The sequence below is a fragment of the Pogoniulus pusillus genome, chromosome 5, assembly GCF_015220805.1.
Source record: "Pogoniulus pusillus isolate bPogPus1 chromosome 5, bPogPus1.pri, whole genome shotgun sequence".
NCBI lineage: Eukaryota > Metazoa > Chordata > Aves > Piciformes > Lybiidae > Pogoniulus > Pogoniulus pusillus.
Window position 1 is genome coordinate 10,146,907 of NC_087268.1, and position 26,479 is coordinate 10,173,385.

Below are 26,479 nucleotides of genomic sequence, written 5' to 3' on the forward strand. Positions count from 1 at the left end.
TTTCAATAAACATACAAATAATTTATTTCCAAGTCAAAAACACAGAAGTACAACCAAAATATTTCAGAAACAAACCCAGAAATGTAAACATTTATAGAAAATATCTCAACTGTACCAATTTAGCCACCCACCATTCTTCACAGAAAAGTTCAATAAGTAGAAAGACAGATCAATGCCTAATTGGTTCTTGGGGTTTCCCCCCCAGATTTTAGAGGTAGAGTACTACTGTGAGAGACTCAAGAAAATTTAATTCAGTAGAATCAGGCTACAAGAGAATTTGGCCCATACACTTACAAATGTAACAAAGGCAGAAAAAAAGTTTCTCATTGAGAGATTTGACACAATAAATTTTGGTATGGCACTTCTTAAGAGATAAAGCACCTTTCCTGGTTAATGCTCTTATGTTTTTGCAAGTTAAGATTCCTGTGCTTTTTTCCATTACTGACATAAAGCATTTAAGAATAGACAGAAAGTTCCAACTTTTTGGCAAACATGTAGAACACATTTCTCAGTAATTTCTCTTAGAAAGCCTAACTGGGAATGCAAACTTGTAGATAATGAAAAAAAGAGACCTTTGAAAAGACTGTGAATACTGGATACTTACTCATTTGGGTGGCACAGTCTGCAAGGAAACAAAAAAGCTAAATACAACCGGAAAACAAATGTCTTTGCCACTAGCTAAAAGCAGGGAATTGACTTGTATTTACAATTTATTGGCATTCAGTCTCCACCAAATGCTACAATCTATCCTCTCACAAAAAAGTGTCTCTGTGAGACACACCCTAACTACAAACCCAGTAAAAAGTACCCAAGTAGACTCAAAAGGAATTTACCTTCCATTTTTCCTTCATCAAACAGCCTGCCACAAGTAAAAATTAAGACTGGAGTAGTTCAGACAATACATTCAAATGCAGAGAAAAACAGGAACAAATTCTAAGCTCAACAACATAGAAACATTCAGAAAACAGAACAAAAAATCCCAAACCAACATTTTTACATCTATATACAGGCTACTAAGTGCATTATTTAAATTGCTGCATGCAAAGAGTAGAATCTATGGATGTTTAAGGAATTTAACTCTAAAGACTTAGGCTTCTACCAGTCTAGTTTAACAAGGACTTTCTCAAATATTTGTTGAGAGAAGTTAGCATTTTAATAGTAACAGAATAAAATTTCTAGACTTCTTACCTTCCTGCTTTGTGATAGCAACACTTCTGAAGATGTAAATATCATCAAATCTCAATTTAGACAGCCAGTTCACAAGGATTTAACCTTAAGTATGACCCTGCTTCTTTTAATGGAAGCAGAGTTAGACCTGTTAAAAATTCTAGCCTTGTCACACAGACTGTCTACAAAATAGCATCAATGCAGTAACAGTCACCATGAAACAGGCCAACATGACAGTTGGGCTGTTTCATTTCAGCAGCTAACTCTTTTGTTCATTTAAATGACATTTTAGGTACTAAAACTAGGGTTGTGACAATAAAGCTCAGTTCACAGTGTAAAGCAGAAAGAGAAATTTACTTACTGCAATTAGAGGCATTGCCCTATGTTTTTGTTTTGAGAAACAACTTGAGAGAAAACAATACAATCCAATTCCCTATAAAAAGCTTTGAAAAATAAGATGTGAACAGGCCTATTTTAATGATATTCTACCTTTTGAAAGACCAGCAGAAGAGTGTCTATCAATTATTGCAAACAGCAGGAAAAAAAAACACCAAAACATCCTCCATTACATGAATGACTGAAATGTGTTAACTCTAAAAGTAATGAGGGAGAAATCTGAAATAGCATTCATTAAAGTGCTGGTGTTAGTATCACAGACTAAACCTAAGATGACACACAAAGGCATTTCCACCTTCCTCCAGCAAAGCAAGCAAGATGAGTAATCTCTGTCAGACTAGCTGGAAAAGGTTTGCATATGCCTATCACCTCATTTGGGGCAAAACTACCTGTGTTGCACAGTTTAATTAGTCTGAGATATATTTAGCTATTGTTTTTTTGCCTGAAGCAAATTAAACTGTGCTCCTGGCAGAGCTGGCATCACTTGACTCATAACTATCATACGTCTCTTCCATGAACACTGGAGGATCATCCCAGGACAAAGTAAAACAGACAAGCTTTTCTTCTATAGAGTACATTCATCTGTTGAATATGAAAGGTCATGCAAAAAGAAAACTCATGAAAGATACTGATTACTGGAGGAAAATTTCACACATGGGTTTTCATCTATTGGGTCTTCTGATCCCTTGATGAAATTTCTATAGCCTCCAAAATCAGCTGTGCATTCCTGAGTAAAAAAAACCAACAAAACTACACACAGATCAAAAACACTTATACAGAAAGGAAAGTAACTATTAAGCCATATATTAAATTATGATATTTCCATATCATGATTGAGAACTCAAAATAGACTGACAGAAGCCATTTTTAAGTTTACATCCAGTTTCATCTCTTATTTTTCCACTCTGTCTTTCCCTGTATGTATTTTAATGGTCAGCATGAAAATATTGTTTATATACAAACTAATTACATTTAGTCCTGTAAAAAGGTCACCACTTTTTGTGATTTCTGATTATTTAGGCAATTCATTTCCTACATGCAAGATACTTTTCAGAATAGGGGAGGAGGGGGAGCTATTTCCTATTTTACAACCTCTGCAAGAGTAAAATAAAACTGATTTTATGTCAGTACAGACTTTGCTGTACCTTCATAGAATCAGTTTTGGATACACATATTGTAAGTTAAAAAGGTGACCTATGCATTAAAATAAGTTGTCTTGCATTTGTAAGCCCTAACAACAGATAAAGTGTCAAGAAACATCTAGGGCTTTCATGAAAAGCTAAGTTTTCCTCTTTGGAATCTCCAAAATTCAAGCTGTTTCTCTAATTCTGCAGCAAAAGTAACAGTAATACAAAACAGCAACATAAATATGGTCCCTCAATGGAAAAATGAAGCATTTTTATCCAGACAGTAGTCTGGGTTCTCCCAGGTCTTGCACATGCTAACACAGCATTCTGTCACAACAGAGAACTTACTGATTTATTACACCTAACCACTGCCTCCAGAGTGTAAGGTCCAGGAGCTGTTTCATGGACAGAAATAATTGCTCTCACAAAATTCAAAGAAACTACCTTTAAAGGTTTAGTTGAGGATTTTGTTTTTAAACAGAGTCAAATTCTGTGAACTGCAGAGATCTCCAAGCATGGCAAATAAAAGTCCAAGTTAAGAATTTCCATAGGATTAATATCATCATGTACACTGCACACTTCATTGCACAGTCAATTAGATGCTGTGATATTTAAAGCACCTGTACCACCTTCAATACTCAAGTGCACTCATGCTATGAGTGGTTAGGCTACAAATGTGCTGAAACTGAGTTTGAAAGATAAGACATTAACAATCTACCACCTCAGTTGTCTTGTTTTTCAAATGCTCTCATGTACTCAAGGCACATCTGGACTGTAATGAGAGCTCTTTTGAGAAAGTAGTGCCCTAGAACTAATTTCTTGGGTGGTGGGGGAAAAACACTAAAACAAAACAGAAGGCAATGGCTACTCTATACAAAAGGCAAGGTTTATTCTTCCAAGGTGAACTTCACTACTGGGTAGATGACTGGTGCAAGTCCCATTCATCATTTATGTTCTAAAAAAGGGCTATTTTGGTACCTCAAGCAGATGCTGGCCTTATGCCAAACTCCTGAGTAGTGGTAAATTTTCAGCACAGAACCTGAAGTACAGAAGCAACAAAAGCTATTACAAAAAATTAAACCTATTTTCCACAATAACATGGCCACAAGAATCACTTTAAAACAGCACTAGTTGATTTTAACGACATCATAGCACCAGAAGTTACCCTGTGGATTCAGAGAACTATAAAATGCATGTCTTTGTAGCTGAGAAGTTATCGTTAGCAAGCTAGTGGAACACTGGCTTTCCAGGACACACTGCAAAATGCAGCACTGGCAAACTGAACTTAACTCTGGGAATACCAACATCAAGTTTTTCATTTCACTGGTGACCATCACAAATTCTATCATAGATTCCCCTAACCACTTCTGCAAAACACTAAAAGAACTGATCTTTTTCCACTGTAAACCAAACCCAGCATAGCAGTGCCTAGAACAAGATACAAACTCAGTATTTCAGTGGAAAGTATAGATTAGGTAACAGCACATTTGTCAAAAGGGATGAACTATAGCTTTTTATCCATGCCTAATCAGAATGTCAAATACTGGATATAGAGAGGAAAAAACCCAAACACAAAACCCCAGAACAATAAGCCCCCACAACAGAGATGTCAATAAACAGTTAAAACTCATGGTATTTGCTTTTAGTATTTATACCTTGTTGTGATCCATAAAATGCACTCATGCCAAAGCCATGAAGATCCAAGTCCTACTGTATCATCAACATCCTTGTGGAGGGAAAACACATCAAAAGTCTGCTGCTACTAACTCAGAAGAGTATTCTTGGAAATGGTGTTCACAAGTTACACGCCCTCTTGAAATTCTTGTTTTAGTAAAGGCTACTACTGGTTCTACTTTGAGCCTCACCTGAGAAAATAGGGAAGTTCAACCCCAGGTCAAACAAAAGGTCAAAGTCTGTTTGAAGCTCCTGATGGTCTCACTCCTGTAACTTCTTGTTTCAGTGCATGTGTAAGTTAGCTAATTCCTAGCCAGCACCTTCAAGTAAACAACAAAAAAGAAGTTGCTGACATGGATATTGGTTGAATGGAATGCTGCTTTGAAACACTGACCAAACTACTCTTGTTGAAGTCAGAGGTCTGAAAGGCAACTTGCTTTTGTATTTCTCATCAGGCTGTATCCCTACACATGTACGCTGCCTGTACTGACTCTCTCTCTTCCCATGTTGTTCCCCTCTCATTGCAAAGCAAAAGCTCTGCTTTTCAGAGAAAACAAAACCACCTTAAAGGCTTACTAACACATTCACCCAAATGAATTTACAGCAAGCAACATCACCTTCCCCAACATCTCCAATTAAAGGAAGCCAGTTATTAGGATATCAGTTTTATGTATGAAAATAAAGTGCATGACTGTCACTGAGAGCTTTGTTGATCTCAGGTTAGCAGTTAGTGTTAGTCCTCAGCAACATCAGTAAATTACTAATTAAAACAAATTGGTAACATGAGTCACAAATCTGCAAGAGCACATATAAAAAAAAGTTCTGTATCTATGGGTAAAATAATGATAAAGCAAAGTAAAATGAAATCCCTTGTCCTTTGTAGAACTGAGCCTGTTATACAGCTACCCCAACATGCAGCACCTGGAATGAAGAATCACAGTCTGTCTGCTTCCCTTCTACTATTCCCGAATTCATTTTGCAGCCTTCTGCTGTCTGGCTGATTTCACCTCGGGTAGGGGAAGATGTATCTTGAGGGAGATCTACAGAGACACTGTCAGATGAAGAATCTTGGCTTCCTACTGAAACAGCAATTTGCATCCAGTTGCCCTCAGTGTCATCATTGCAGTTTGTTCCTTCATCAGCCTCCTCCAGCTGCTGAACTGATTTCAAATACTGCTGTATTAGACTGTTGTCCTGCTCATTATTAGAGCTCTCTTTACTCTGCCCACATTCCCCATGGCCATCTTCTGTATCTGAAGAACCTGCTGAAATGGAATTGTCACATTGTTTGACAGTTTGCATTGAAAGAGAGCTCTCTGGTCCTTCCACTAAGCTCTTTTCAGAGCTACTCAAGTCACCATCATGAGTCTGATCAGCCATGGAAGAATGAAAGCCAGAATCTGGGTACCGCAACAAGGACTTTTCCTGAATAACATCAGTAGATGGAACTAACAGAGCAGGGCTAACATCTGCTGGGGTTTCTTGCTCAAGTGTGGATGATCGAATAGATGGTTCAGATGGACACAGAGCACCGGCTGAAGGGATCCCAGGTTGCTGAGTGGCACCTAAATTCTGTGTCACTGACAGCTGCCATTGTTGAAGGGACTGAACCTGTATAGTATAGAGAAAAAGTCATTAAAAAATGCAACTAAGAAAGTACTTGAATATTCATAGAATGGTTTGGGTTGAAAGGAACCTTAAAGATCATCTAGCTCCAACTCCCTTAGACCAGGTTGCTCAAGGCCTCATCCAACCTGGCCTTGAACAGCTCCAGGCAGGGTACACCCAGGACTTTGCTGGGCATCTGTTCCAGTGTTACACCATTAAGAATTTCTTTCCAATATCCAGTCTAAATCTAATCTCCTCTATCTTCAAACTTTTTGGATTATTTCTTGCAATCATCAACAAAGCTCTGGTAGAAAATCTAAGCCTGAGTCAAGTAACAAAATATTTTTTATACCTTTAAGGAAAATATATTGTTCCCATTGTTAAATATTGTCTTTTAAACCCAGATGCCCAACACAAACCTCCCAGTGCAAGTACCTGAAGAAAAAGGAATCTACTCTGAAAAACAGAAAAGATGGGAAACCTTTATGAAATAACTTGTGATTAAGGAAGCAGGCAGACTTGTTTTTGGAAAAGCAGCTTACCAAAAGATGCATTAATAACTTTTCTACTTTACAAGTGAATTGCTCACAAGCAACATAGATTGGCACTATACCATCTGTCCTGAGCATCTAGCAGTCACATAATTCTTCACACTTCTGCTGAGTTTATTTAGCTTCCCTTGCACTTTGTCATCCTTCTCACAGCAGGCTATAATTTAGCCTTTTGTAGCAAAACAATTGTTCTTGCACTAACACTTTAGAATGTTACTTTCCCCAATAACACCAGCATAGCAAACAGCATGGCAATTAGATTCTAATAAGCCATCCTAGTCATCACTAGGGGGAAAAAATAACCATACTGACTATTTTTTTCCACCATCTACACTATAAAACAATGCCTTTTGAATTTATACATAAGCAGAAAAAAAATAAAAGTACTAAAACTATTTACCTGGTTCCAAAGAAATCTGACAGCTTCCTCCTGAACAAGCCTCTGAATTTTATCTTCCTCTCTTTCTTTTCTTAACCTGGAAGAACATGTACCCAAATTTATGCAGCTTAAATAAGCAACATTTAGGTAACAAGAAGAATCACAAAAATGCCAACTTATGTAATGTTACTCTATGGAGTCTAACATTAAGACATTACTGCAGTCTGGCTTGCTATCAATATCCAGCTGCTGAGTTCAAGTTTCTTTTTCAGAGTTATATTAAGATTCTGCTTTCTTTTGCTGCAGCACATTAATTGCTTTGTCAATACTTTAAATGATGGAGATTTTTTGTGAACTCAATTCAAGCTCTTCATTTTAGGTAAAAGTGCTGCTCTTTCCTGCACAGAAAAAAAAAACCAACAAAATAGTGCTCCTTCATTTCAAATTATGCTTTCCCCAACTGATACCACTTGGATGTAAGTATGATGTGTAATCATTAGAAGTTTCTAGAGTTTCACTGAGGGTTCAGTTGGATTCATGGAACATTGGTCACTTGTGATAGCAAAATGTCTGTCAGGCTGCCAATTCCTAAGCTGATCCAGAAGGGCATTAACTAAATCTACATTTTCTGTCTTATAAATAAATTGAAGAACTTTGATAATGGTCTCCTCTAAACATGAATTCATGGCAGAATGAATGCAGTACAGAACTGCATTTTTAAATTGCCTCATGCAAGGCAGAGAATTCTTCTTTTCACCAGTAACAGAGGAATGACTCTCAATATGGACACATCATTTATAGGCTCTCTAATTGCTAGGAGACAAGTGAAAAAAATGAACCACACTTCACAATTTCTATTTTGGTTATGTGGTGAAACGTGCAAGTCCTGCAAAGAAGGGAACAAAGAAATGTCCTCTAGCCCAACCTACTCATATAAAGCACTTCAAGGGTATGAACAGCTATGGGCATCACTTTGCTTATCTTACGAGAAGCAATTCTCTACTATCACTAAAATTGGGTATTACCAACGCTAGGTTCCTGTGTGAGCAGTGATCTCAAGACCCACTTATTCTGAAAAATCCAAGAACAATCATAGGTAGGGTTTGGAAGGGACCTCTAGAGATCATCCAGTCCAATGCCCCTGGCAAAGCAGGATCATCTAAAGACGGTCACGCAGGAACACATACAGGTGAGTTTTAGAAGTCTCCACTACCTCTCTGGACAGCCTGCTCCAGTAGTCTGTAACAACCCTTAAATTAAAGAAGTTCCTCCTCATGTTTAGAGTCTATGTTCAAGCTTGCTCCCTTATCATGTCACTGGGCACCGCTGACTGAAACATGGTCCCTTCCTCCTGACACTCAGCTTTAAAGTACTGATGAGATCCACCTTCCCAGTCTTCTGTTTTCCAGACTAAAAAGACCCAATTATCTGAGTCTTTCTTTGTAACAGAGACGTTCCAGCCCCCCTTGGCATCTTTTTAGCCCTTTACTGTATCCCCTCCAGAAGTTCCCTGTCCTTCTTGAACCGAGGATCCCAGAACTGGACAAAGTAATCCAGATGTGATCTCATAAGGGTGTAGCAGAGGGGGAGAAGAACCTCCCTTAGCGTGCTTGCTACACTCCTCTCGGCACCTTACAATGCCATTGGCCTTCTTGGCCACAAGGGCACATTGCTGGCTCATGGTTGCCCTATTGTCCACCAGCACTCCCAGGTACTTTTCCCCAGAGCTGCTCTCCAGTAGCTCAATACTGATCCATGGGGCTGTTCCCCTACGACACAGAAGTTAAAACTTGCCCTTAACAAATTTCATGTGATTTTCCCCATAGTAACAATGGTTATATTCATTCAGGTTTGAAAATACAGTGGACAACCTAAACTTACTTTTCTATTTCATCATTTAAGCAGATGATGTGCTCCTGCATTCTTTTTAGTCTGATTTCATAGCGCACTTCCTTAGCTCGGGGATGGTAATTCCTTGTGTAAAACCCTCTCCAGCAGGCTTGAAGCTTGGCAGCTGCTTTATTCATTCTTTGCAGTTCAGCTGTGCTTTGATCAACACCAACCAACAATGGAGAACTCTCTCCTTTCTTCTGGTCAGGACAGTGAGTTGTTGGTCCTGATTCAGCACCTACTGAGGCACTAGGGTGACTACACAGAACTTGGTCTTCAGAGGATGCTGAACAGCTGCCAGTCAGGCTAGCTGTTACTAGATCAGAAGGTGGCAAAGACATATTCTCTTGGATATTGTCCTGAGGTTCCCCACTTCTCGCTACTCTGTTTGACTGCTCTCTTGCAATACATAGAGCTTGTTTGTTAGCTGTTTCTCCACTAATACTATCTCTCACACATTTGACCACTGTATCATCATTGTCTTCTAAGCCCAAATTGAGTCCATGGAGCTTCAGATCTGAAATAGGAGACACTGGAGACAATCTTGAAGCAACTGGCACGAAAGCAGACTCTGAGGATAAAAGGCTGCTGTTTAGTTTGTCTTCATCTGTCTGTATATCTTCAAGGTATAGCTCCTTGTGACAACTTCTTTCAGGAAGAAAAGACTTCTTTGCTACACAGGAATGATCATCATTGGCACTTGGTCCAACCCAAGAATTCTTCTGGATGATAGGTTCTAAACAAGCAGAAAAACCATATTCAAAAGTCTTGTAGTATTTCAATGACACATCCTCGTGTCACTGATAGGTAATCACAACTTTGGATAGCTAGAACCTGGGTGTGTTAGAAGATCTAACACTAATCATAATGAGCTTTATTTCTAGGTAACAATAAAGACAATTTATCCCAGTAACAACCACAAACTCTGCAAATACTGGATAAACCAAATGGTACAACCTGTTGCACTCATTAATAACATGAAGCACCCACAGAATCATAGAATGGTTTGGATTGGAAGGGACTTTGAAGATAATCTAGTTCAAACTTTTCCTGACAGGGGCACTTTCCACTGACCAGGATGCTCAAGGCCTCATCCAGCCTGGCCTTGGAACATTGCCAGAGCTGAAGTGTCCACAACCTGTTCCAGTGTCTCACCATCCCCACTGTAAAGAATTTCTTCCTAATATCCAGCCTAACTCTTTTCTTCCAGCTTAAATCCATTCCGCCTTGTCCTACTATCAACACAAGCTCTTGCAATATGTCCCTCCCCAGCTTTTCTGTAGGCTCCCTTCAGGTACCAAAAGGCCTCTGTAAGGTCTTTCCAGAGCCTTCTCTTCTCATTACTTCCAAGTAACAACTCTTCAGTTCACTGCATTGTGTTTTCACCCAAAAATCTCAGTAATACGTCAAGACAGGAAATAGTCCTGGAAGGCATTTTCAGAAAACAAAGTATAACTACGGCACATCGAGGAAAGTCTGTCTAGATGGTTTAAGGTTCTCCTCCCCCTCTACTACACCCTGGCAAGACCATACCTGGAATACCGTATCTAGTGATGGGCTCCCCAACACAAAAGAGACAGGGGTCTACCAGAGAGTGTCCAACGTAGGCTACAAGGACAATGAAGGGATTGGAACATCTGAGTGATGAGGGAACGCTGAGCAACTCGGGGCTGTTTATCCTGGAGAAGAGAAAGCTGAGAGAAGACCTTATTAATGTCTGTAAGTGCCTTAAAGCTGAGTGTGAAGAGGAGGGGGCCAGTCTCCTTTTTGTGGTGGCCACAGATACAAACTGGAACATGGGAAGTTCCTCTTTAAGATGAGGAGAAACTTCTTTGCTGTGATGGAGCACTGGAATAGGCTGGCCAGAGAGGTTCTGGAGTTTCCTTCTCTGGAAACTTCCCAAATGATCTGTGAGGTCTCTTCCAACCCTGATGATACTGTGTGACCTGTGTGACCTGCCCTGGGTGAAGTTGCTTCAACAGAAGGATTGAACTTTATCATCTCCACAGTTTCATTTCCAACCCCTACCATTCTGTGATTCCATCAATCAGTTTTAAAAAACAAACAAACCAACCCAAAATCAAAAACCAAACCACCCCCAAACAAACAAACCCCCAACAACCCACACAAAAAAACCCAACACCTCAAAAAAAATGCCTAAAATAAACCAAACCAAGCATAAAAAAAAATTCAATCCAGTAAAATAACAGGCCCTTGTTCTGAAATTCTTTCCACAAAATTATCAATGTTAAATAAATATATGTTTATTTCTCCAGGTCAGATCACAGGTGCAGATTAGTTTCTTACCACTTTCAAGAACTATCTGTGGTGGCTGGGCTGGACTGCTGTGTTCAGAAGTAACTGGTGGTGTTTTGTTGGGAGTAGATGATGTAGGTGGTCCTTCATTTTGGTGTTCATGCATCAACTGCCTCTGGTGGAGTCTAAGCACAAAATTCCAACAGAATTTAACCTTCTTTCCAACTTTTCTGGTACAAGGGACATATAAAACAATCAACTACTTTAAAAGAAACAACTGACTGTTCTAAGCAAGAAGCAGAATCCCCACACCTACAAGACACTAGCAGGACTACTCACAAAACAGAGGACTGCAGAGATTGCTCTTGTTTCCCTTCCTCCTTGCCCTTTTTCTTCATTACATGAACAGGTATTAAAGAAAAAAAAAATGCTATGTGCAATTCTCATGACAGACCGAAACCCACCAATTATTTCTACACATAAGGAAGGGATGCAGACACTTTACAAGTCTACTGCAAAACACAGCTTGCTTATATGCACTGAGAGGTTTGAGGAACAGAGAGAATGTCTTTTACATTCAAAAATGATTTAGAGAGATTCCCTGTCACTAAGGGGACAAAGTCCTAACACCAGTTAACAAACATAGCCACAAACATTAACAAGAGCATACAGGGGGGTTCAGACCAGCTAAATTTGACAACCACAAGGGAGAGGTCAGAAGTCAAACTGCCTGAGATAAATCATATATTTGTGTGCACATATATTTAGGACTAGGGATTTTGGTGAGGTTGTGTTCCTGGTGAAGAGTTTTTCGAGATGGTTGCAACAGAGGGAGTTTTCAGATGGTTGTTTGTTGCTGTTCTGGGGGTTTGGGTATTTTGTTTGGTATAGGGGTTCTGGCTGTTGTTTGGTTGGTGTTCTTGGTTGTTGGTTTGTGGGTATTTTTTGTTTGTTTAATTTTTATTGTTTTATTGCAGAGTTATATTTTGCAAGCCAACATGAAATCTCCCCAGAAATATCATGTCAGTGTCAGAACACTTAGAAAGGCTTTTGCTGTGCCTTCTCAGAAACAGTCCTAACACCTCTCTAATTTCCTCCTGGAGATCAATCCGTGCTGACAATGTATGCTCCCAAGTTTACATCCCTTTTGGGAAGATGTTTGCCTTCTGCTTACCACAACACTTCCCTTGCCCAACTTTCTACCCATACTATGCCATTCCATAAAGCCTGCTTCTTTTAGCTAAGTCTGCTCTCATCTTTGCACAAAAATGTTTGCCAAGAGGCCCTGAAGAAAAGGGATATCTGTATTGTCACATTTCATAGCTTCTCATCTCAATTAGTTCATATTTCATGAGAGGAAAGGGCATCATGGTAATTCTCCTCCTATATTTGCATAGATCTTAGCAAAACTGGTACTGCTGTCAGAACCAGTGGGCTCTAGAGGCCTCTGCTGATGGACCCAAGCTGCCATATGCAGCTTGAAAAGCATCTTTCGAAAGACAATCTTAAAACCAAGACAAAACAAACTAAGAATAAAAAAAGGTAGCTCTTGCATCAGTGTATCACAATAGCCTTCATTTACAGAAGATAACCTAAGGTCTTTACTGAGGTTTTCCTCACTTCAACAACAAGGAAAAAATGGTGTGCTTTTTTTCTTTTAAATCTGATTAAGTAGTTTAGTATACTTGCAGTCCCAACGTATATCACCTCCTGTCCTACAAAGCAGAGACTGAAAAATATGGAGAATTTGTCCCTAGACAACCAAGGAAACATCATGACCATCCTCCCACTATCTCGCCTCTCATTCCTCTCTAGGACATACACTGTACTTCCACTATTCTCTCCATACCCATCCCTCACTGCTGTTCTGAAATCTTTAAAAAGGAAATTTTAATTATATGCCTTATTATTTGTTAGATACAGGCTGTAATTGAGAATATATTGTAACAGCACAGAAAGAAGCAGCTCTCACCTCTGCTTACTCAGGATTTTTTCCAGTTTGGCATCCTCTTCAGTCTGGAGCCCATACGTAGATATAAGAGGACAAACGGTAGCCAAGTACTGGACTAGCTGAACATGCTGCCCAGGTCGATATGATCTTCCTTTACCTTGACTGTAGAGCCATTCTGCTTTCAAACTGTTAGGAAGAGTGAAAATGGTCACCATTAATGCATGGCATGAATTCCCTAGCTCTGCTTTGATTACTCTTCTAGCGGGTACATAAAACTCATTTACAAATCTAATCAAAACCTGGAACATGCACAGTGCCCAGAGGAACTGGAGATTTAATCACCAGAATAATGCATTCTGCTGATTAAATCATATCATATTTATCACATATATCATATATACATCAATGAAATAACAAAACTCTGGCCAAAATTGCCAAGTCTCTGTTTGAGCTGCGTGTAGTCTTAGAGCTGATGTGTCAGTGACTGTCAGCAAAAGTTTCCACAGAAACAGTAAAGTTCACACAAACATGCATAACAGGCACAGAGAATAAATCTTGCTGAAAGTATTCAACAAGTCTGTTTTCAAATTCAACACTCTTCAGTCTGAGAACATTTAATATATCTATATATAATAATACACTTCATAGAATTATTTAGGTTGGAAGAGACCTTGAAGATCATCAAGTCCAACCATTAACTCTACTTTACCAAGTCCACCACTAAGCCATAACCCCAAACACCCCATCTACAGAACTTTTAAACACATCCAGGGATGTCAAATTGATTATAAAGAGCCAAATCTGGAAATACCACAAAAATCTGGAAATGCAAATCAGGCCCTTTATAAGAGGGGGCATTTGAGTTTCCTTCAAGTGAACCACTTCAATATCTGCTAATTTGCTCATTCTGCAAAGTCAAAGAGGCTGTAAACTTGTGAGGGGTAACAGACCATTGATGCATTGCTACCACAGCTTTGCAAAAGTGCTACTCTAAGTTGAGCAACAAAACAAAACCTTAACTTTATACTTCAATTTAAACAACAATTTCTGTGTAACAGATGAAAACTTTAGTAATTGGCCTGCATCTTATATGCTACTAGCCACTGAAACAGAACAGCAGATCATGAGCATGTCTCAGTTTTTTACTGATATAAACATTCAATTTCAGCTTACTCAAACTTTATTTAATAATTTTAAGAGATTTTATACTATTATGTCACCTCTCCTTCTGAGAGATCACATATCCATCAAGAACTTTAAGGTTCAGACACCAGCTGACAATATATGGCCTGTAGTCAAAGCCAGGGATAGAAGGTGTGGCCATCACACAAGGATTGTTCATAATTGACAACTGTTCCAGCTGATGAAGAGAGGCCAGGAAAGAAACCTTGAAAAGACAAGATATATTTGATAAGTGAACAGAACCCATTAAATGCTTACAATATGTCCCACATTTCTCCTGATTACAGCTAGACACCTTACAGAAGAACAACATAAGCCCAAATATACTGAAAATCACATTTGCTTTTGAACATTAACATCTTCAAAGTACCTTCAATCAACTACTGCTATTTTTCCCCATTCATACACAGATTCATAGAAGGGTTTGGGCTGTAAGGGACCTTAAGGATCACCTAGTTCCAAACCTCCCACCATGGAGGCAAGGACACCTCGCACTAGATTAGGTTGCTCAAGGGCCCATCCAACTCAGCCTTGAAGACCTCCAGGGAGGAGGCATCCATGACATTCCCGGGCAACCTGTTCCAGTGTCTCACCACCCTTACTGTAAAGAATTTATTCCTAATATCCAGCCTATAATCTGCCCTCCTCAAGCTTCAATCCATTCCCTCTTGTCCTATCACTAGAAGCCCTTGAAAATTCTTCTAAGTATTACAGCCCTTGGAAAGTATTAGCTTCTCTTAAAAACTGGGAACCAGGCTTTATGTACAGAAAGGTTAAGTATTTCACTGAAACAAGTGCTGAAATGGTGGCAAAACAAATGAACAAAAAACAACAAAAAGGGCAAACTAAAAAGGTGGAGAAATGTCCTGTTTGGAAGAGAAATGCATTACCAAAATAAGCTTTTTCTTCTAACATGCCAGTCCAACTGACAGCTTTAGCCACTACTTATATTTAACAAAAACACAAACAATGAAACTAAGACAAAACAGGGCTTGTTTGAAGGGCTCGTGATAGAACAAAGAGGAACACATTTAAGCTGGAAGAGAGGAGATTTAGACTGCATATTAGGGAGAAATTCTTTAGAGTGAAAGTAGTGAGACACTGGAACAGGTTGCCCAGGGAGGTTGTGGATGCACCCTCCCTGGAGGCGTTCAAACCCGGCTGGATGAAGCTTTGAGCAACTTGGTTTAGTGGAAGGTGTCCCCGTCCATAGCAGGGGGGTTCCAACCCAAACCGTTCTATGATTCTATGAAAAAAGTATAGGCAGAATATTTGTTTCTCTTATATGTGAGAAACAGAGAAAGTAAGACACGGGTCAAAAAACATCCAGTTGCAGGAAGTGCAACTCAAACCTCTGTTCTAAACAGCAGCTGAAGAAACCCTCTGCAACAGTTAATTGGCTCAGCTTTTAATCTTCAATCACAAAAAGCTCTCTATGAATTCAGTCCTTCAAGTATACTTTTGATATCTTTGAATAATATAAAAACATTTTAAAAAGAGAAAATTATCTTTCAAGGATTAATTTTATAAGCTATGACCTAGCACATGCAGCTAATGCCAGGATAGCTATTACATGGAAACTAGTAAAACTTACTTCTATCAAAAGGAGGTGTTTCAAAGAAGAAAATTCATCTTCCATTATAATCTCAGAAGAACTGTTTTGAGTTTAGCTAAACACAAGGTGATACATCTTCTGTATCTTACCTCATTTAAGTCTCTGATTTCATTTTCTGCCAAAGAAAAAACAGTCAAGTTCTGAGGTAGGCAAACAGGTGCAGTGCGAAGTGAAGTTATAATATTTCCATGTAGCAGGAGAGTCTATAAAATAGAGTGGTAAAGTGTATGTTTGATCAAAATTCCCAATATCTTTTTGTTCAGGAAATACCTGCACAGCACAGGTTGTTGTGCAGGTTGCACACAAGAAGAACTAGAATTAAGGCTTTGATACCATCAACATTATTTTCATTTATTCCAGCAAGAGAGAAAGTAATCCTTACACTTTAGACAAAAATCTTCTCATTTTATAAATGCAGAACTGTCACTGTTACCAAAATATATATATATGTATATATTTGGAAACACTTTTTGTTCTACAGTGTTCACGCTGAAAGAGTTAACACTATAATTTGTCTTGATTCATGACCTGAGACCTATGAACAAGATCTCTTTATCAAAATCGTTAGAGTGGTTAAAGAAAAACCATTGCCTCAGGCCCTGCAACTTGAGAACACGGAAAAGAATTCTTACATGCTTCCTCCTAGAAATTATTGTCATTAATTAAAATGCTTTAAGAACTACTGCTTGAATAATGAATGCTTTAAAAAGCAGCAGTTTTCTAAGTAAATTTATGCAAAGGACATAAACCAGAGATAAATCAACATACCTTCAGTGATGTGAGCTTGGAGAGATCGCCTAACTGTGCTATGTTATTGTCTGACAAATCGAGATGCTGAAGAGACAGACAGGAACTGATTTGTTCAATGGCCTGCAAAAACGGGTAAGTCAATTATTCACTGTAGCTTATTTATAGTTATTAAATAAAACCAGCTATCAGTAATTACTAAGTATTTTGAAAGCTAAACCAAACCAGATAAGCAACCCAAAATAAAGCCCCATGTTTTCACACAGTTCCATTATGAAGATGGCAACTCTTTTCCTATTTGGGGATTATTTCTCAAGATCACTGTATTTTTATGCCAAGCCCTTTATTTATTCTAAGAAGGTTCTTCTCCCCATCTACTCTGTCCTGGTGAGACTATTACTGTGTCCAGTTTTGGGCTCCCCAGTTCAGCAGGGACAGAGAAATACTGGAGAGTCCAACAGAGGCCACAAGAATGATGAAGAGACTGCAACTATCTGTCTGATGAGGAAAGGCTGAGCAACTTGGGGCTCTTTAGCCTGAAGAATAGGGCCAAGATGAGATCTTATCAGTGTTTGCATGTATCTGAAGGGTGAGTGTCAAGAAGACTGGGCCAGCTGCTGTTCAGTAGGGTGCTGTGTTAGGATGAGGAGCAATGGACGGAAACTGGAATACAGGAAGTTCCACTTCAACATAAGGAAAAACTCCTTTGTTGTGAGGGTGCCAGAGCACTGAAACAGGCTGTCCAGACAGGTTGTGGAGTCTCCTTCTCTGGAGACTTTCCAAACCCAACTGTACATGTTCCTGTGTAGCCTGCCCTAGGTGAACCTGTTTTGGTAAGAGGGTTGAACTCTATCTCCAGAGATCTCTTCCAACTGGGCCTAATGGATTAGGTCCAGAAGAGGGCCATGAAAATGATCAGAGAGTTGGAACACTTCTACTATGAAAGCAGGCTGAGGGAGATGGAATTGTTCAGCTTGGAGAATAGAAGGCTCCAAGGAGACCTAATGGTGGCCTTCCAGTACCTGAGGAGGACCTACAAAAAGGCTTGAGAAAGACCTGTAGTGATGAGAAACAATGGCTTCAAACTAGAGAAGAACAGATTTAAAATGGATGTTAGGAAAAAGTTCTTTACTATGAGGGTAGTGGAACATTGGCACAGGTTGCCCAGGGAGGTGGTTGGGGCCCCATCCCTGGAGATATTCAAGGTGCGGCTAGACAGGGCTCTGGGCAATCTGATCTAGTTGAGGATGCCCCTGCTGACTGCAGGGGGTTGGACCTTTGGAGGCCACTTCCAACCCAGACTATTCTACAATTCTATTACACTAACCCCTACTATTCCATGATTTCTTAGTAGACAGTTCTTGTCCAAAGATTACCCTCTTCCACTTCATAAACCAGTAGACAAAACATCAATGTTTGCTCCAGCCAAAACCAGAAACACATTCACATTTCTTTGTATAACACTAGATTCTGGAAAATGGATAAAGACCAAAGAAGTTACCTTAAGGTTATTTCCTGCCAAGTTCAGCCATTCCAGGTGCACCAAATCCTTTAGCCCTTCCACATATCCAATACTATTATGAGGCAAGTTTAGCACACGGAGCTTAGTCAGTTTTGCTACGCCCATCATTCGCACCAACCTATTGTTAGCTACAGAGAGCTGCAGATGGACACACAAAGAGAAGAAACAAAACAAGCTTTCATTCTTAGTGCTTAAAAATCTAATCCAACAGGACCCTCTTCAATCTGTATAATCCATTTTCAACCAAACAACAGAGACAAAAAAAGCTGTAAGAGCCAGAAAATGAATTATTGATAAAAGAAAGTAGTCTCCACAATTCACTCTGTAAGCTTAAGAAAGCCTCCTAGCAAATAAAGGAGACTGAATGAGGAATTATGCTACATGGAAAGAAAGTTTTACAATATTTTAAATCTTTTTAAATCTTAAAAGAATTGCCATATCACTGTGCAAACTGCTGCATCATGTCTACTGTAAAAAACTTATTTGCTGCCAATATCAGACATCAGGAAGAAATTCTTTACAGTCAGGGTAGTGAGACACTGGATCAGATTGCCCAGGAAGGTTGACCCTCCCCAGAGATGTTCAAAGCCAGACTGGATGAGGCCTTGAGCAACCTGGTCTAGTTTAAAATGTTCTCGCCAATGCCAGGGAGGCTGGAATTACATCATCTTACAGGTCCCTTCCAACCCAAAGGGTTCTATGAATGTAGTAGAGAACAAAACACATTTCATGGGATTTTCAAAAAGGTCCTGTGCTAGCAGGACTGTTAACCACCCACTTTTTAAAGGATAAATTCTGGTCAGTCACACACTTTAATAACATGACCACCAAGCTGGTCAAAGCTTGTGTATAGCAATAAACTTCATCTCCTCTTTTTCTAGGTTAATTTTGTCTCTAAAAGGTATGAGGTGACTTCAAGTTATCTCAAGACAATTTCTGCTGGATGAGTCTCTTAGCAACCTGGTCTAGTGAAAGGTGTCCTTCCCATGGCAGAGGGATTGGAACTAGATAATCTTTAAGGTTCCTTCCAACTCAAGCCATTCTATGATTCTAAGATATCTAACATGCATTTGTACAGCGCCACCCCAGAGGGATTAACACTGATTTTTGCAAGCACCATGTACTGGCTTAACATTCTTGTCACTAATCACAGAATGATACAGGTTGGAAGAGACCACTGAAGATCATCGAGTTCAACTCAAATATTCTCATGGATTTTAATGGATTGTTGCTAGAATGAACATTTTGAGAATGAGCAGTAGCAACATCAGGGCCTACAGGAGTCCATGTTAACAACATTGGTGCACTTTTTCTATTTGCTATTCCTATTTTAAGCTATTCCCTGTGGCTTTTATTCTTCTAAATTAAGGCTACTAAGCCTCCTCTTTTGTGAAGAGGTCTGAAAGCCAAATAGAGAATAGAGTCCTGTAGATATATCTGCATGTTTACGCAGACAGAGAAAAAGCTAAAACACAGAGGAAAGATGCAACAAAGTTATTTCTAACGTTACAAAGCTCAACTATTTGAAATCTAAGAAGCATTAAAATTTGAGTTACCAGTGACTAGCTGTTCTTATAACACCTCTCCCCATTGGGATTTATTTATTTATAGAGGTAACTTAAATAGATAAGTAACAAAACAGCCTCTCCCAGTATCAACTCCAGAGTTAAACTGAAAGTTGTCTATTTTAGTTAGTCATCATTTATTTTCCTATGAAGATAGTAAATGCTAATTCAATTATGTAACATGGCCTTAAAGTAGAATGACTGAAACTAGCATCACAGCACCTTTATTTCACAGTAAATTCCAGCCAGGTAACACTGACCTGCATCAGATTCCTGCATTTCTCCAAGTGTTCCAATTTAATTATCTGGTTTTTGTCCAAAATCAGCGTGTGAGTATCAGCATCACAGGGTAAGGTGGGACCCATTTTTTGCAATCCTTGACCTGACAAGTTTACTACCAAACCTGAGAAGGAAAAGAAAATCAACCTCAAAGTCAACACTTTATATATGAGAACATAAACTTAAAAAGCAAAGCAAGAGAGATGGATTTGTTCCATAACACACAGCTAATTTTCAAATACAAAATAATACTATTTTCTATGTAGAACTGAAAGAAATTACTTCAGCCTAAACACATAAGAGTAACTGGAGCAATTACTAGAAGATATGAATTCCAGGCCTCATCCCAGTTAAGAATTCTGGAAAAGTCAATAATATTATCTCCTTAAGTGTGAAGCAGAAAAAAAACAAACACACACACCCCTCCAAAAAAAAACTTAAACAAACAAAATACAACAAAACTACCCAAATCAGTAGTTAAAAGTGATACCCAAAAGCCTAAATTTAAAAATCTCCCTTTTTTTCCATTCTTAAAGATTTTCGAGTTTTGAGCATAATGACAATCATGTGTAGGTGTGATGGTTTGGGTATTCCCTGCCCCCCCACACTTTAGAAGTCACCCAGACTAGACTCAACCAACTCTGGAAATATGAATGAAGCTTATATTTACAGCTAGCACAAAAGACAAGCAGATATTTACAGTATATACAGAAATATACAAGGTAAAATGTAACACAAAAACACAACTCCCCTCCCAGAAACTTGAGTCCTCAGGAGGGGCTCTCAACCACCCCTTCACCTTCCCCCTAACCCTCTCAACCTTACCCCAGTCCCAAGGAAGAATAGGGGGATTAGGAAGCAAAGTGGATTAGTCCAAAACAGAGGGTGAGGTTAGAGAGTAAGATGCAGCTCAGCCAGCAGCCCCAATGAGAGTGGTTATTTAAGGTTTCTATTTCTTGTTCCTACATCTCAGCAAGGCTGTGAGCGAAGTAGACATCACCACTGCTGTCTTTCCACAGCCTGTAATCTAGTTCTTCTCACCAAAACATTCCAGCTAGCTTCAAACTAGCACAGCAGGCATTATATCTAAATCCCTGATTCTAGGCAACAGCACACATTTGTAGGGTCACACTCCACAAGCAGCAAGCATACCTGTCACACACACACACACAGAGTAAATAAAAACTAAAAGGAAAAGGAGAATTCTGGAAAAAGGGTAAGCAGCATTCATCCTTTCTTCAATCAAAACACTGCCAATCTGATGAAGATACAAACCTACAAACTTGGCCACCTTGTAGAATTTCAAGCACAGTTGCGGTCTGCAGGAAGCTGGTGGAGGCAAGATCGGGGTACTGACAAGTCAACAGTATATAAGCACAGTGCTTACTTAGGAAAGGCATGCATGATTAGTTTGGAGTTGGCACAAGTGGACAGTACAGATTGGCTCAGAGTTATGTGTAAGGTACAGAGAGGTTGCCTTGTATCAAAACAATCTATGTTGCCCACCCCAGGGGGCTGGCCAGCTCAGCCCCCTGCAGCTGTGTGTGGGGTGCTCACTGCTTACAGCTTGGTTTCCTGAGCCAGAGGCAGGCACAAGGACACTTCCCAACACAGGTTCTCACATTTACCAGCTCATGTCCTGCTAGCAGGAGAATTCTCCCACAATTCCCCCCCTTTTTTTTTTCTTTTGAGCAACCTGGGCCTGATCTCACCTAGGCTGTGTTTGACACAGGTGTAAATAACACAGGTGCAAAGTGTGCTAGTTTGAAGCAAGCTGGAATGTTTTGGTAAAAGAACTAGATAATGGGCAGTGAAATGAAAAACAATTGTGTCTCCTTCTCTCACAGTCACACTGAGAACTCTGGGAAGAAGAAGTGAAATACTCTCCATTTTGTCTTTTCATTCTGCCTTTGCCTTCAGACCTGGTCACATCTCATTAACCTTGCTCCCTAACCTCTTGGCTGCACCTCTATTCTTCCTGAGAACTGGGGTAAGGTTGAGAGGGCAAGGGGAGGTGTTGGGGTGGTCTGAGAGCCCCTCCTGGGGACTCAGGTTTCTGGGAGGGGAGTTGTGCTTCTGTACTGTTTATCCTTTGTATATTTCCGTATATAACTGTATATATTGTAAATAGCTGCTTGTATATCTGCTGCTGTAAAATAAATAGCTTCATTTATATTCCCAGAGGCCATCTGAGTTAGCTGGGGCAATTCCAAAAGTGGGGGGGGGCAGGTAAGAGCCCAAACCATCACACAAAGCAATAATGCTCAAGTTAGAAAGAGAACACACCTGTTAGAGCTTTTTGCTAGTAGCATTAGTTTGGCAAGCTAACCACGGAAGCTCAGCTAACAATTCCAAAAGCCTGTTCTGCAAGCGAGAGCAAGTCATATGTTCAAAAACCCAAAAGTCCAGAGGAACATCACAGTCACAGGAGAGTGCATATGAGCCACATCTTCGCTGGCTGTGTCGCAGTTGATGCTGTAGAGACGCAGAGGTATCTGTTGTCCAATATTCTTTCTCAGACTCCCATTGTTCTGGATTCACACTGCAATTCTCAGAAATCTTGATGTTTTCATTATATTCCTTAGCTATGAGTTGTGTCTATTGTGCTTAAGAACTACGGATTTCTAAATATGGTACAAAGATATGTCCTAGCTGGTACCTTCAGGCCTCCTATTAGGCCTATCCCCACAGATCTTCATTTGTTTTAAAATTTTAAGGCAGTGTTTCTCATCTTTTTGCAGGGCCCTTGCAAAAAGATAACAAGCACCTTGCCATCTGTGCCAATTAAGTGGGTTTTGGCCTTTACAACAGGTGCTAAACTGAATCTTCATTTTGCTGTTACCCACTCCATTAAACCAGAATCACTGAAAACCCATGAAAATACCCAAATTCGTTAACCATAATCAAAACCTTACAATCCATACACATACAACCACCATTTCAATACTCCTTTCAAGATCTTGCCACAATTCTGCCACCTGAGCAAGATTTCTGCTCGCTTTAAGAAAACAGGCTGGTCATAGCAAGCTGGTCTCCATCTAAGGCCTGTGAACATAAATGGTCAAACAAATACAAATGCAAACCTATTCAGTGCCTAGGCTAACAACTCCATTGACCTTGTCTGTATGATGTGATTGTTTGGGTGTTCCCTGCCCCCCAACACTTTAGAAGTCACCCAGACTAGACTCTGCTGGCTCTGGGAATATAAATGAAGCTATTTATTTACAGCTAGCACAATATACAAGCAGATGTTTACAATATATACAGTTATATACAGAAATATACAAGGTAAAAGGAGATACAGAAGCACAACTCCCCTCCCAGAAACCTGAGTCCCCAGGAGGGGCTCACAACCACCCCTGCACCTTCCCCCTGCCCCTCTCAACCTTACTCCAGTCCTAAAGAAGAATAGAGGTTCAACCAAGAGGTTAAGAAGCAAAGGTGAGTGGAAGGTGAGGTTAGGGAGATGCAGCTCAGAAGCCCAAAGCAGAGTGAGACAAAAATGGCGAGAGTGTTCTCTAATGTTTTCCTTTCTTCTTCAGCAAGACTCTGAGGGGAGTAAACATGACCATTGTTTTCCTTTCACAGCCTATGATCTAGTTCTTCTCACCAAAACACTCTAGCTAGCTTCAAACTAGCACGTGTGACTAGAGAAACTGCAGACTTTCTTCATACCTCCTTCCTTGTCTTTCTATCCCCCTTTTCCTCTTTTTTTTGTTTGTTTGTACACGAGCCTAATGGTATCAAAATATACAGAAAAATTTCTGGAGCCAGAGACAGGCACAAGGACACTTCCCAGCATGGGTTCTCATGTTTACCAGCTCATGTCCTGCTAGTGAGAGAATTCTCCCACACACAGTATTGAATTTTAGGGCACTTAACTCATAAATGTTAAATACCTCTGTGATAGTCCTCAGCTAGAGAAAAAAACAAACAGCCAAGTCCTCAAAAACCTAGACCACTGAATAAAAGCCTACAGTCTCCTCTTCCTTTTCCCCATTTCTATTTCAAGGAAAAAATATAACAACTTTAATCTATTTTGACAGTGCATTCTAGGTGCAAAATCAAAACAAAGGTTTCAGCTTGTGAAACCAAAACTGACACCTTGCCATTGTCAGAAATTGGATGCTTAAACATCAGAGACAAAAGAAACTTGAGATTCAACCCTCCCTTTAAAACTTTGTGTCAGCTGTTTTAAGACCCATTCCCTTTTAGCAGTTTGGCTGCAGCACTATCTAATCTTAGGCACTTAACTGTCTTAACTTACAGGGTAGCAAATGTGTCCAACTCAAAACCAAAGATTCCACCACAGGGCTTCACTGACGAAACCCTTGAGTGCATGTCACATTGGGATTTTGGTGCTTGTGTCCTCAAACTGTAATGACAGGCTAAATGTCTCATATTTTCCAGCAAAGCACCTAGTAAAAAGGTGTTTTGACTGGTGAAAAGGCAAAACAAAGAACCCATTCACCTAGCCATACCACAGTACTGGTGATATTTGGGGCAGGAGCTAATTGCAAATAAGCTAGCATATTGTTTAATTAACAGAACACACATTTGAATGTTTCATGCAAAAACTGTTACTATATAAAATTTAACAGAAACCATTTGCCATCTACAGGGAACTTGAATCACTAGGCAACCATGGTGACACCTGCTAATAATATTTCTTCCATATTAAGCCTCTGCTGTAAGTTTTTACACACTTCCCATTGCTCTTCTTTTACTATCTGCTAACTAAATAACATTGCCTTTTTCAGCAGCATGTTCCAACAGTGTCCTTACCCTAACATGCACAACACTAATACTGTTACCTCTTGCAGGCTTCTAGGGTTTAGTCATTCAATGAATGGGGAAAAACAAACCAAACAACATGTTTGAGGTATCACAAACTACCTGAAAGGGCATTGTAGCCAGGTGGGGGTTGGCCTCTTCTCCCAGGCAACCAGCAATAGAACAAGGGGACACAGTCTCAAGTTGTGCCAGGGTAGGTATAGGCTGGATGTTAGGAAGAAGTTCTTCACAGAAAGAGTGATTTCCCATTGGAATGGGCTGCCCAGGGAGGTGGTGGAGGCACCATCCTTGGGGGTCTTCAAGAAAAGCCTGGATGAGGCACTTAGTGCCATGGTCTAGTTGATTGGATAGGGCTGGGTGCTAGGTTGGCCTGGATGATCTTGGAGGTCTCTTCCAACCTGGTTGATTCTATGATTCTATTGTCAGCTAGAGAATATGCTCTTTAAAGAAATATCTCTGATGACATACACCATACTTCCACTGCTTTGCAAATCCACAGCCTCTGAAGAGCAGCAACGCAGAGCCAGTAGGAACAGAAACAGTCACACTCCTGTCTTTGCACACTTAGGGAAAAGGAACTGCACATTTCTCAATTTGGGTCATTCTAACCAAAAAGCAAACTCTGCATCTGCCCTTTTATCTAAGGGCTTGTTACAAAATTTCACAACTGGCCCATGCCAACCAAAGAGAGTGATAGGATCTACAGCACGGAATTACAAAGGTAATTCTTCTTCATGCACGAGGTGTCCTGTTCAAACTAGGGCACTCAGTACATGATTTTAAACATGGTTCTTCTACCTTTCAAGCATCCAGGTACAGCACAGTTCTATTAGCTGCAATTTAACACACACAAGAACTAAAAAGACCTGAGAGTGCTGGTGGACCATGAGCCAGCAATATGCCTTTGTGGCCAAGAAGGCCAATGGAATCAAGAAGAGGGTGACAAAGAGGTTAAGGGAGGTTCGCTCCCTCCTCAACACTATTCTGCCTTGGTGAGGCCACTTCTGGAGTACTGCATCCCGTTTTGGGCTGCTCAGTTCAAGAACAGTGAACTACTGCAGAGGGTGCAGAAAAGAGCTACAAAGACGCTGAGAGGACTTGAACATCATCCTTATGATGAAACACTGAGATAATGGGGACATTTTGGTGTAGAAAATAGAAGACTGAGAAGAGAACTCATTAATGCTCATCAATACTTAATGGGTAGGTGTCAGGAGAATGGGCCAACCTTTTTAGAGTGGCGCCCAATGACACGACAAGTGGTAACATGCACAAACTTGAACATAAGAAGTTCCACCAAAACGTGAGAAGAGACTGCTTTAAGGGTGTCAGAGCACTGGAACAGGCTGCCCAGAGAGGTGGTAGTCTCCACTTCCGGAGACATTTAAAACCCACATGGACATGTCCCTGGGTGACCTTCTTTCAATGAACCTGCCTTGGCAGTGGGGTTGATCTCAAGATACCACTTCCAACCCCCATCATTCCATGATTTGCAAACTATATGTCTGCAGCATCATCGTTTACCTGCTTCCCTACAGATCTAACCATTCCAGGAGACAGTCTTGCTATTGTTCTTATCCATGATGCCAGACAATGTGAGGATTTCACAGAGGTGTTAGAGGAGCACAGGATTCTGGCCCTATCTCAGCTGTCCAGGAGTATCCTTCATGGACAGCTTCACAATTCAAAGAAGCAAAAGTCCCATGCCTAGGGGTTCTGTTTGTCTCCTTCTTATAATAAGCTGAGCATCCTTTAATATGCTTGCTTAAGCAAAAA

The 26,479-nt window shown here is 40.0% G+C and overlaps 1 protein-coding gene across 4 annotated transcripts in view; it reads right to left on the minus strand.

Moving 5' to 3' along the window:
• CEP97 (centrosomal protein 97) overlaps window positions 1–26,479 on the minus strand; it is a 27,675-nt gene continuing 1,196 nt past the window's right edge. For 2 of the 4 annotated variants that reach the window (XM_064143164.1, XM_064143163.1), the window contains exons 2-11: window positions 19,891–20,033; window positions 18,045–18,203; window positions 16,565–16,666; window positions 15,886–15,999; window positions 14,220–14,386; window positions 13,021–13,185; window positions 11,100–11,233; window positions 8,784–9,528; window positions 6,924–6,999; window positions 1–5,975 (exon numbers count right to left, since the gene is read on the minus strand). In XM_064143164.1, coding sequence (XP_063999234.1) covers window positions 5,259–5,975; window positions 6,924–6,999; window positions 8,784–9,528; window positions 11,100–11,233; window positions 13,021–13,185; window positions 14,220–14,386; window positions 15,886–15,999; window positions 16,565–16,666; window positions 18,045–18,203; window positions 19,891–20,033 — 2,522 coding nt within the window. In that variant the 3' untranslated portion in view covers window positions 1–5,258. The remainder of the gene's footprint in view (window positions 5,976–6,923; window positions 7,000–8,783; window positions 9,529–11,099; window positions 11,234–13,020; window positions 13,186–14,219; window positions 14,387–15,885; window positions 16,000–16,564; window positions 16,667–18,044; window positions 18,204–19,890; window positions 20,034–26,479) is intronic. The other 2 variants (XR_010302315.1, XM_064143165.1) reach the window with 2 other exon arrangements.